Source organism: Lynx canadensis, chromosome D2 (genome assembly GCF_007474595.2).
Source record: "Lynx canadensis isolate LIC74 chromosome D2, mLynCan4.pri.v2, whole genome shotgun sequence".
In the NCBI taxonomy this organism is placed as follows: Eukaryota; Metazoa; Chordata; class Mammalia; order Carnivora; family Felidae; genus Lynx; species Lynx canadensis.
The window spans coordinates 39444721-39457126 of NC_044313.2; the positions used below are offsets into that span (position 1 = coordinate 39444721).

The 12406-nt window shown below is 49.9% G+C and overlaps 1 protein-coding gene across 1 annotated transcript in view; it reads left to right on the top strand.

Moving 5' to 3' along the window:
* The first annotated feature begins 4938 nt into the window (after positions 1 to 4938).
* ALOX5 (arachidonate 5-lipoxygenase) overlaps positions 4939 to 12406 on the top strand; it is a 49982-nt gene continuing 42514 nt past the window's right edge. The window contains exons 1-2 of the mRNA XM_030335009.2: positions 4939 to 5170; positions 10631 to 10829. Of these exons, the coding sequence (XP_030190869.1) occupies positions 5021 to 5170; positions 10631 to 10829 (349 nt within the window). The 5' untranslated portion in view covers positions 4939 to 5020. The remainder of the gene's footprint in view (positions 5171 to 10630; positions 10830 to 12406) is intronic.

A 12406-nucleotide genomic window follows, 5' to 3' on the forward strand; every position in this document is an offset into this window, starting at 1 on the left:
TAAGCCAGACACAGAAAGCAAATACTGTATGATCTTACTTATGTGTAGAATCTAAAAAAGTCAAACTCAGAACCAGAGAGTAGAGCAGTGGTTCCCAGGGATCAGAGATGGGGAGACATTAGTCAAAAGGTATAAACTTCCAGTTAGAAGATAAATAAGTTCTGGATATCTAATGTAGAGCATGGTGACTATAGTCAATAACATTGTACTGTATACTTAAAATGTGCTAATAGAATAGATCATAAGTGATCTCACCACACCAAAAAAAAAAAAAAAAAAGGAAGTTGTGAGTTGACAGATGTCTTAATGGTTTCATTGTGGTATGGTAATCATGTCACAGTGTATCCATATATCGAAACCTCACATTGTATACCTTAAATATATACAATTTTTATCTGTCAATTAAACCCTAATAAAGCTAGGGAAGGGAGGCACATACATACATACATACATACATAGCTAGCTTTCCTTCAAAAAGAAGTAAAATATTCAAGAATAAATTTAATCACAAAAAAAGTACACTGAAAACTACAAAACATTATTGAAAGAAATCAGAAAAGACTTAAATAAATTGAAACATATCACATGTTCCTGGTTCAGAAGACTTAATATTAAGACAGCAATACCTTAGGGCGCCTGGGTGGCTCAGGCAGTTGAGCGTCTGACTTCGGCTCAGGTCATGATCTCACAGTTTGAGTTCGAGCCCTGTGTTGGGCTCTGTGCTGACAGCTCGGAGCCTAGAGCCTGCTTCAGATTCTGTGTCTCCCTCGCTCTCTGCCCCTTCCCTGCTCACGCTCTGTCTCCCTCTCTCAAAAATAAACATTGGAAAAAAACCACAGCAATACTTCCCAAATTGATCTATAGCTTCAGTATGATCCCTATCAAAATCACACCTTGCTTTTTTTTCTTTTTTTGCAGAAATTGAGAAGTTGATCCTATAATTCATAAGAAAACGCAGTGGACATAAAATAGCCTAAACATTCTTGAAAAATAAAGAACAAGGGTGAATTCGCACTTCCGAACTTCAAAACTTACTATAAAGTCACAGTAATCGAGACAGTATGGCACTGACATATGATACACATATTGGTCACTGGTACAAAAGTGAAAGTCCAGAAATAAATCCCTACACTTATGCCGAATTAATTTTTTTTTACTAAGGTATATAAAGACAATTCAGTGAAGAATCATGTTTTCAACAAATGATGCCACAACTGGATATTCACGTGCAAAAGAATGAGTTTGGATCCCTAAGCCACATCATGCATAAAAATTGACAAAATGGATCATAGATCTAAATGCAGAACTAAAAGTATAAAATTCTATGACAGGAACACAGGAATAAATTTTGTGACCTTAATAGAGGCACCAGTCTCCTAGATATGGTACTAACATCACAAGCAACAAAAGAAAAAATATGTATATAAATTGGGCTTACTCAAAATTAAAACCTTTTCTGCTTCAAATAGAACCACCAAAAAGTGAAAAGACAATCTACAGATGCGACAAGACATGTGCAAATAATATAGTCGACAAGGGACTTCTTTCCAGTATGCATGAACACTTGTGACTCAAAACAAACTAATTTGATAATGGGTCAAAGATCTGAATATACATTTCTTTAAAAGAGACATACAAATGGGCAAGAAGTGTTGCCCAACATCATTAGCCATTAGGGAAGTCCAAATAAAAACCACAACGAGATATCACTTCAGAGAATACAATCTGTTGAAGAGTACGTGGAGAAAATGAAACCTTACAGACTGCTTTTCGGTAAGCAATATGGTTACAGATGGTAGATGGCGCAGCCACTTTAGAAAGCAATCTGCATTTCCTCAAAATTAAGTTACCATATGCTCCACCAATTTTACTCCGAGTTATCTCCCCAAGAGAAATGAAAAGATATGTCGACACAAAAAGTTTATACATGACGCATAGCATCATTTTTCACAATAACCCAAAGTGGAAACAACTCAAATTTCCATCGTCTGATGGATGGATAAACACAATATGGCATATCCATAAAATGGAAGATTATTTGGCAATAAAAAGGAATAAAGTACTGATGCAGGCTGCAACAAGAATGGCTCTGAACATTGGAGATTTTTACGGCAAGCAATTAATAGGAGGACACCAGCTCCTTTTAAGCGAAAACAGTCACAAAAGGTGTGTATTGTATGATTCTATTCATATGAAATGCCGGAATAAGCAAATCTATGGACAGAAAGTAGATTAGTGTTTGCCCTGGCTGGAAAGGTGAGGGGGGTAATGGGAAGTGACTGCTAATTAGGCGACAGAAATGTCCTAAAATTGATTGTAGTGATGGTCTCACAACTCCCTGGATATTACTAAACACCATTAAATTGTATACTTTAAATAAGTAAATTGTAGGGGCGCCTGGGTGGCTCAGTCAGTTGAGCGTCCGACTTCAGCTCAGGTCATGATCTCACAGTTTGTGAGTTCGGGCCCCGCATCAGGCTCTGTGCTGACAGCTTAGAGTCTGGAGCCTGCTTCAGATTCTGTGTCTCCCTCTCTCTCTCCCCCTTCCCAGCTCATGCTCTGTCTGTCTCTCAAAAATGAATAAACGTTAAAAAAAATTTAAATGACCAAATTGTATAGTATACTAATTACATCTCAGTAATGCTACGGGGAAATAACTCTGGCTAGAGAATTGGAGGGAGGGGGCAGTTAGGCTACACGTTGTTATAATCTGTGTAGGAGACGCTGAAAGCCTAAACTGGGGCAGAGACAGTAAAGACAAGATGTAGGAATATTTTGGAAACTACCCTACGATGGCAAAGTTTCCATGAAACCAACATTCCATGTTTTGCATGACAGTAAATGGCATGAGTATAAATTTCTCTAGTCCATGGGAAGGAAAGTAGCTTCATAACATGTTACAAACGTCTCAAAATGTTCATATAGTTTGGTCCGTTTCTAAATCCCTATCTTAAGAAAAACTTTTTAAAATGTTTTAAGCACCAAATATGTACTATAGCAATTAATGAGGGAAATCAGCCTAAATGCTCAATAATAGCAGACTAATTAAAAGAAATAGTGGTATAGAATTAAATATTATGCAGTCATTAAAAGATTTAAGAAGTAAAATTACATAGGACAATACATGCTATAATATTAAGGAAAACCCAAATATGACTAATTACACACAATGGTGTGGTCCTGGTGGTGCAAAAACGTGCAATGTAATGAATATTTACTACTTTTTCCCCACATTATGAATTTTGTTTCTATATCAATCTTTCCTCTGATTTCTACCACATATTACTTCTGTCCGAAAGAAGTATACTGTATGTACTTTTCAAAGAAAAACAACAGCCATTTTGTTCTTAGATTTGAAGTGCAATTCCACGGCCATCCTTCCCACCGTGCCCAGGGTTTGCTGGAGCCGGTCTCTTGCCTGGCAGGGGTTGGATCCCACTTCTATCCCAGGGCTATTTCCATCTATTCATCTCAGCTGCGCCCATTCTTTCACGTCCTACTATTCGATTCCCAGAGAATCCCTCCAGTGCCTTTCCATGAATAGAGCCAGTCCCACTGAAATGTGCCCTCCTGTAGAAAGTGGACTGGCAGGTACCCTGCCTCTGCTCAGAGTGGCGATCCTGCCAGGCAGAGGAGGAAGCAGGATTTGCACCAGGTGGAGCCCGGGGCCCCAGAAATGGGGAGCCTGCCTCTTTGCACGTCCCCGACAGAAAGCACAAAGCAGGGGACTTGACACACCCACCACCTCATATGGAATGAACTTCTATTTTAATCCGGTTCAGCTCATTACTGAATGTGTAGCACGGGCAGGTTCAGTTCTGAAGTTGGCGGAGCAGGGGTCGTGGGGGGCAGGATGGCAGGAATGAGATGCGGGGGAGGTGCAGGCGAATGCAGAAGACCTATAAGATCAGGTCTCAGCAGTAGGAAAGCTGACCACCCATGGGAAGCTTCCCCCGAGAACACAAAGCCTTCTAATCACATCTCTTTCAGGCCTCTGCTCACCACCAGTTAGAAAGTCGACCAATTTACTCCGCTCAGCAGCCCGCTCCCCAGGTGCCGGCCCTCACGCCTGGAACATTCTTGCTGTGGAGTCCACATCTTTCTCCCTAGGACTCCCAGCCAGTGGTCCACACCTATGAGCCATCTCCAAACAAGCCTAACTCCTTCCCCACCATACCCCAGCCTCCCGGCCCCCAAACCTCTTCCAAGACCTCCTCCAGACAACACCCAGGTGTTCAGATTTGCGTTTTCTTGTCCTAGCCTCCCTCTCTCTGCCCTTCTTCCCACTGTACACGGACAACTCTGGGCCTGAGAGCGGCTGGCATCTGACTCACCTCGGTGCCCACCTGCACCTTGCCCAGAGTGATATTCAGCCAAGACCGTGGAGGAAGCCACAGCTGACTGAAGTCTCTGCGTTCCAGATTCCACTCTCAGTATCAGCTCAGGTGGGGCTTCCTCCAGGAAGCCTGCCTGACTCCCCAGGTGAGTCCCGCTTCCCGGTGCAGATTCCCAGAGCACCCCTGGTCTAAGAAACCACGGAATACGGGTAATCGCCCGAGCCACACTGGGAACTTGGTGAGAGCAGGGACTGTAAGTCTCCTCTTCTGGGGGTCCCGGGAGCCCAACCCTAGGGCCTTCCGGGAGCCTGGCGCGGAGGCAAGCTGAGGCAGGAAGGAAGGGTGAAGGGTGAAAACAGGGAATAGGAGACTGAGTGAGTGCATGCACGGATGCCTGGGTGAGGGGATGGCAGCTGAGGTTGCCCGGGGCCCCAGACTGCTAAAACCGGCACCAAACCGCCTGGGTGCGAAAGCAAGAATGCGCGACCCCTACCGTGTCCGCGGCGGGTCCCGAGGCGCAGAGCGTCAGGGGCGGGGCGGAGTGGGGGCGGGGCCGGGGGGGGGGTCGGCGCTTGCAGGGGGGCGGGGCCGGGCGGGGGAAGAGGCTGCTGCGCTGGTCCCGGCGAGGTGCCGACGCGCGTGGACCGCGGCACCCCGGCTCTTGGCGCTCGCGGCCCTCCGCCATGCCCTCCTACACGGTCACCGTGGCCACCGGCAGCCAGTGGTTCGCTGGCACCGACGACTACATCTACCTCAGCCTCGTGGGCTCCGCGGGCTGCAGCGAGAAGCACCTGCTGGACAAGCCCTTCTACAACGACTTCGAGCGCGGCGCGGTGAGGAAGCGCGGCTGGGACCGGGCTGGGGACACTCTGGACCCGTCGGGGGGGCCGTGACCGAGGCAGGGGGCGGGGGAGGGCGCCCGAGACCCGAGACCCGTTGGGGTGGTAGGGCCCGGGCTTGGGGAGTGTCCAGGACCCCGTCGGGACGGCTGTGACCCAAGTTCGGGGTGGGAGGCTTTGCAGAGTGAGGTCTGTAGGGCGCCGCGCTTCTCCCCTGGGAGCAGGAGAAGGTGCAAGGTCTGCTCTCCATTTCACAAATAGGTACCCCGAGGCTCTGAGAGGTCCCTAACTGGGCAAGTTCTGTGGGCAGCATTCCTTGTGCCCCACTTCGTAGGGCTCCTTCCACAGGTCGTGGGGTGGGGTTAGAGAGTCGTGCGGGTCCTTGCCCAGCTGTGACGCCCAGATGGCACCTCGGAGCAGCCTCAAGCTGTGGTGAGAAAGCACAGGTCTGGGGGTTCAGAGGCTGGTTTGAATCTTGGCCTGACGGCTAGTTCACTCTGCCCCCTCACCGGGCCTCAGTTTCCCCAAATGTCAAATGGAAGGGATGACTTCAGGCTGGTCTAGGAATCTGGGTGAACCCAAGCCCAGCTGGTGGACCAGAGTGATACTAGCAGCTGTCTTCACACCTGGGTAGCTCACATCCTCAGGACAGGTCCCCACAGGAAATCAGAAGGAAGGAACATGAGAACTTTTGCAACCTGGAGATCGTCGGACTCCCAAAAGAGTATACACCAGGGAACACTTCCACCCCAAGTGTGAGGGCTCAGTGGAGCAGGAAGAGGAAGGAGGGCTTCTCCTCTCCCCTTCTCAGTAGATACCCTGGAGCTGTGGGTGTCCACAGAGCAAAGGGAGCCCTGTGTACTGTACCTTGTGTCTGTGGTACCGAGTGCTATATAAGGCCCCATTTAGAAGCCAGCTCTTGACGCTGACCTGGGCATGAACTGCAGCCCTGTGGCTTTGTCGGTGAGCATGGCAGGTCATGGTCCTTACCGAGCATTTAGTGACTCTCCCAGTCCACTGCCAAGTGCATGGGAAATGTTCACTGTATGATTATTGTGACAGTCCCAACTTGCTGCAAGTAGGTACCCAAGGAATGTTCCCTTCCATCACCCACCAGTTCCTGAACTGGACCAAAAAGATTCAGACTTCACAAAGTTGTCTTTTTCACCACTTAGTTGATTATTAGGTTGAACCATATGAAAGTGCTCATAGTTGACAATTTTGAATAAACAAAACTGGGAATTTCATATGGTTCAACTAAATACTTCTTGGATAAAATTGATGAGTTCAGTTTTAGGCCTGTAGAGGCTAAAGTAAGTAAATAATATTCCACTCCTTTTCCCAACTCCAAACTCAAAGTGGGCTTGATTCCTATCCAGGAGCCTCAGAACCTTGGGATAAGCCAACTTGGCACTTAGCCAAGTTCAGCATGTTAGCCTGGCTCAATTTCCCTTCAGGAAAAGTGAAGTGTTGAGTATAAAAACAACCATCTATTGTTTGGTTTCCCCCGTTAGGGAAGTGGCCCTGGGGACAGTGGTACAGGAGGACTAATGAGACATCCATTTGGAAAGATGACAGCTGCCATTTCTGAAGCACCTTCATTTATTTCCGTTAGTTCATGGATTCCCCTAACACCTCAGGGAGGAAGACAGGGGACAGACTACCCCCCACCCCCTTAATAGGCAGGTCGCAGTGGGCTCCATTGTCTTCACACACACACACACACACACACACACACACAGCCCTGCCGCACAGGGCACCCCATGTGTGGCTTCTCCCAGGAGGAGACACTGTGGTGTGGCCAGAACAGGGTCATTGGAAGAGGGATGAAAGCACTGTTCTGTTCATTATCATCACCTTGGGAATTCATTCAAATACCTCTATGACTAAACACCTCAGTGAGAGTCCCAGAAGCAAATTTCAGGAGAGGTTTGCGTGTCCCGTTTCCATCAGGGTGAGAGAGGGTGAGCTGGGAGGGACTGCGGTGCTACAGGGGAATCTGGTGGCTCCTAAAGGCTCTTTGAAAAAATCCACTTTTGAGAAAGTTCCTGTTGATGCAAAGTTACTCCACACTTTCTTGCACAGTCCAGAGCCACTTCCTCATTCTCCAGCTAGTGTCTCTTTAAGGACAGGCTGTCCCTATTGGGTAAAGGTAAAAAAGAAACCTTAGAGAAAATATTTGCTGAGAAGAATCGGCCTTCCCATTTTACTTGGAAAAGTGCTCCTATCATTATGGTTAACAACAATAACGACAACAACCATGAAGGCAGTGGATTCAGTCATTTCCAGGTCTTTGGCAGGTGAACTCCCACACTCCTCTATGCACAGTTCAGTCAAATGATAAGACTGATTTTGTTATCAATAAATTGAGTTGCAGATTCCCAGTTACTCTCATCAGAGTTCTACATACCGATTCAGGTCAGGACTGGGAATTGAAGCCCTCTCCAAAGGGGAGGTTCTCCCGTAAATGGTCACACCCTCAGTGGCTCCCCACTGCCTTCCTGGGAAAGCCCAGACCATGGACCCAAACAGCCCAGAGACTGGCTGCCCCTCCATGTCTCTCTTGTTTCTCTGGGGAGCAAATATCTGAGTGAAAATGGGAGGCTCACTTGCAAGTCAGTCTGCACAGATGCACGCCATCCCAGAGCACCTGCCAGTCACTTGGCCAGTCACTGCCAGTCACAGCGATGCCAAGAAAATCAGACAAGCAGTTCCCACTACATTTGTGGCACAGCGGAAGGTTGAGGCTGGTCTTGCTGCTAGAAGGTGCCATGGCAGGCCATGTGCAGACTACCAGCCCACCAGCTCCTCGGGACCGAGCAGCTCAGTGCCGTGTGCTGGCAGGCTCCAGATTCTAGGAGATGGGCAGGCACAGTGGCCGTGCTGGGCAACCCTTCCATGGCTTTTGGGGTGATCTGTGTATCTGTGGCCCTGATGACAGAGGGAGAGAAAGGAAGAGGGTTCAAGCGGTGCATTGGGTGTTCTACAGGCCGCAGGTTTGGGAAGCCCTGGACTCGGTGCCTCCCAAGGTACTTTCTAAGCCAGATTTCACCAATCCTTGAACTTTTCCCTCGGATGGAAGAATCTAGAGTTCTCCGTGTGATAGGTAAATGGAGGGGAAAGGTGTTCATCCTGCATGTGACCCCATGCGTCTCTATTTCCACCCTCCTCCCACCAAACTACCAGAGGAACCCCAGGAGGACTTCCTAAGAGGAATGGGAAGTTGGATATTTTCAGCAAGCCTCTTGGCTCTGAGCACAGTGAGCAGCTCACATATTGTGGTTACCAAAGATGCTAGACGCTTGTGGTTAGAAAGCAGAAGCCTCCTCCCTGTTCCCCGTGGCTTGGGCCAGGCCTTTGTGCTGGGATGGCACATCTTCGTCCCTAAGAGGTGTGCAAGCTCATCTGTGCTGCCAGAAGTCACTGTCCTGCAGGTGAAAGAACCCCTCTACCGCACAGTGTGTCTTGTGGGAGAGCAGAATCCACAGGCGGGGTCCCGGAGGGCACTGACTCCCAGGCCTGCCTGAGGTCTGTATTGCAGTGTGCTAATGCCTGCGAAGAAGCCAGGAGGCCCCGGGGTGTAGGGGTGGGAGAGGAGTCCCAGTTAGGGGCTGGATCATCTGAAGAGCGAGGAGAGGAAAGGAAGGGCACAGCTCTTTTGGGGTGACCTTCTGGGGGTGGGGAGAGAATAGAGACCCCCACTGAGCTGAGTGCATGAGTGGGCTAGCAGGAAGGTTCTGGTGGGACAAGAGGCCCAGTGTCCATTTGGAAGAAGCAGAGTGGGCACTGAGTGACCCCACAACTGGACATCTACAGGGCCCCACCCCCCCACTCCAGGCCCCACCTGCCAGGGAGATCGATAGAGACCTCAGCTCTCCCCTGGAGCCCAAGACAGAGATTCCCACCAAACACTGGGAGTGGGCAGTGTGGGGCAGAGGCAAAGGCAGGCCCTATGTGACAGGGAGCTCAGTCAGCCCCAGTCTTGAGGTCATACTCTAGCTCCAAAGTGACTGACCATGGGCCTCAGCAAATGTTTTGCTCCCCTGAAGCTCTGTTTCTTCACCAGCAAGGGGGGTAATGCCTTAGCTTGCCGGACCATTGAGAAATCCAAATGACATGATGCCTGAGGGGTTCCTTTCTCAAGGGTACAGGCAACTGGCTGCTGTATGCATCAGAACCAAACTGGTCCTCCCTCCTGGACTCCTGAGGTCACTGCCTGTGAGCAGGTGTGAGCTAGCATGGGCTCCTTCACTGGGCCCATCCCTGACTACAAACAGCAAATTGAGTAGCCAGGAGTAGATGGGGAGGAAGAAATTGAGCCCATGAGCTCCACACTCTTGGCTCAAAACCAGGAGAAGAATTCCTGAGGGTAGAAGAAGGGCCGTGAGGCATTTTTGTTGCTGGCATTGCAGGCCAAGGAAAGGAAGTCAGGGTGCGGTGAGGCCTGGGCCCGGACAGCTGCTCCAGGGAAGTGGCTTTTCTGTGGCTCCAAGGGGCTGGCGGGGGCTGACAGTGTCTGTGGTATTGATGCAGGGGTAGCAGGGAGAGGACGGCATTCTAAAGTAAGAGGGGTCATGAACACCTGAGGCGGACACTCTCTTGGGAGGGACAAGCCCAGCACCTTGGAATAAAAAGGAAGGGAGTTGGGGCCAAAGAAGCCTCTCCGGGACCGTGTGATTCTCAGACGGAGGGCTAGATGTCCAGCTGGGTGGTGGTAGCCGAGGAAGAGATGGAGCAGCTTCTCTGAGGGAGGGGACAGTGGAGTCTCCAGTCGCTGTGGCCCAATGACCGCAGATGCCCATAGGATGGCGTGCATCTAGGCAACTTCGCTTGCAAGTGAGCCTCCCCATTTTCACTCAGTTGTTTGCTCCCCGGAGAACAAGAGAGACGTGGGGTGGCTGTGCCAGAAAGATCTGGATTAGAATTCCATCTCTGACAATGAATAGCTGACCTGGGATTTAGTAAGCCTCAGTCTCTTCATCTGTGACACGGTCATGACGGCCCTTGTTCCTGACATCGGTTAGGAGGTCTATAGCCATCGTCAGCAAGCTATTCGCGAGCTGCAGAGGGCTGCCCTTCATGCGAGGGCCAGTGTGCCCCCTGCAGCCCTGTCGGCGTGGAAAGGCTAGCAGCCCCCTGCCCTCATCGTGAGCAGAGCAGCTGAAGAAGCCCCTCACCCGGCAAGGCCCAGCAGAGGGCACACCGGCTGGAGCCTCCTCTTCCCTCTGAGCCGCGTGCAGATCACAGAATGTCCTTCTCTGAGCAGCGCCGTCCATCGCTTACTCACCAGACCTCCATCTCCATAAGGGCAGAACCCAGGACTTGCCTCTGTCTCCCCGGGTGCAGCACGGAGCCTTACCGAGGGGAAGCATTCGGTAGACATCTAGGCTGGTGATAACAAGGCTCAGGAACCCCCAGACAACCTCATTCGCCTTTTTTTTTTTATCCTCTCAGGTGGATTCTTACGACGTGACAGTGGATGAAGAACTGGGTGACATCCAGCTGGTCAAAATCGAGAAGCGCAAGTACTGGCTCCATGATGACTGGTACCTGAAGTACATCACGCTGAAGACGCCCTGCGGGGATTACATCGAGTTCCCTTGCTACCGCTGGATCACCGGCGAGGGCGAGATTGTCCTGAGAGATGGACGCGGTGAGTGGCCCAGGCCCCTTCCACTTCCTGAGCTTCCCAGGAGCTCCTTCCTCAAAGGACTGTTTTCGTAGGAATAATGATACCGCGCTGTGTGCCTCCGTGTACCTGCGGAGGTGTGACCTTCCTCAGGGTGCTAATAAGCCCCGTGCTAAGAGGGTGCAGGGAGAGGCTCCCGGCCACATGCTCAGCAGTGTCCTCCCTCTGGGCTACAGTCCTTCGGGGGCAAGCGTATGACCCCTTTTTGTCAGAGGGTAACTACAGTTCCCAGTAGCAAATACCTGTGGGACGTCCCCCTAGAGGGGCCGCTCTCCAGGTAAGTTCTCCAGTCCTCCTCTCTGTGAGGTCACAGTGGGGGCACAGGCTCCAGGGCAACACGCAACAGGCCTGGGAAGGGAAGAGGTCGACCAGGAGTGCCCCGAGTGGCAGCCTAGAGGGGCCATGGCCAGGCCTGGTGGTCACGGTCACCAGTTGTTAAACCTAAAGTCCCACATTTTGCTAAAAGAGGAAAAGTACCTAAAGTCAGCCCTCTTAAGCAAGACCCTCAAACGTGCCAATCTGGCACTTCCTCGGGAGGACCACTCCCCATAAGAGACGGGCAGCTGGCCTGGTGTGGAGGAGCAGAGAGAGGAACGGATGGCAGAAGTCAGCTGAGGCCACTCTGTCCCTCCGCATGGCTTCTTGTGCACTAACCTGTAAGCGTGTGGGAGTCAAATCCATGCCTCAGCAAAGTTCTGTCTGACTTCACGTTTGTGGCCCTTCAGTTTGTTCACACTTTTAAACCCAGAACAAGATGTCTCCAAAGCTGTGCACCACTAGAAAAGTGAGGGGGAACACAGGTGCAGTGACTTCTCCTTCACAGAGGTCCGGCAGGTAGGCAAAATGGTAGTGATGATTAACCCATTTTTTAGCTAAGAAAATCAAGACAGAGGAGGAAAAAGTTCTCTACCTAGTGTTCTTAAACTGCCAGGCCCACGTCCCTTTCTTTCTTTCTTTCTTTCTTTCTTTCTTTCTTTCTTTCTTTCTTTTTCTTTCAGAGAGAGAGTGAGCAGGGGAGCAGGGCAGAGGGAGAGAGAGAATTTTAAACAGACTCCATGCTCAGTGTGGAGACCAACACAGGGCTCGATCCCACCACGCTGGGATCATGACCTCAGCCAAAATCAAGAGTTGGATGCTCAACCGAGTCACCCAGGCACCCCCTCCCATTGTTTCTGACATGGAATTTAAGAAACCAATTTCCAAAAATATTTCTGAACGGAATGATTGGAGCTAGAAAGATTTTTGTTCCCTGACCTCACAGCAAAAAAAAAACAAACAAAAAACCAAATTCACTCTGTCTTGTGGCCAGAATGTGAACAGTTGTGGACAGGGCACTTCTCTTTCTCTAGTATCAGAAAAACACTAGCTCCAAGTCTCTCCCCTGCCCCTCCCACCAGGGGTCTTGGTTGTGCAGTCCTTCTCCTCACAGACCCCGCATCCCTTTCTAGCAAAAAACATATGGCACATTCAAATGAGGATGTTTAGAAAAGTATAGGCTAGGAGGCCTGGATGGCTCAGTCAGTTAAGCATCTGGCTCTTGC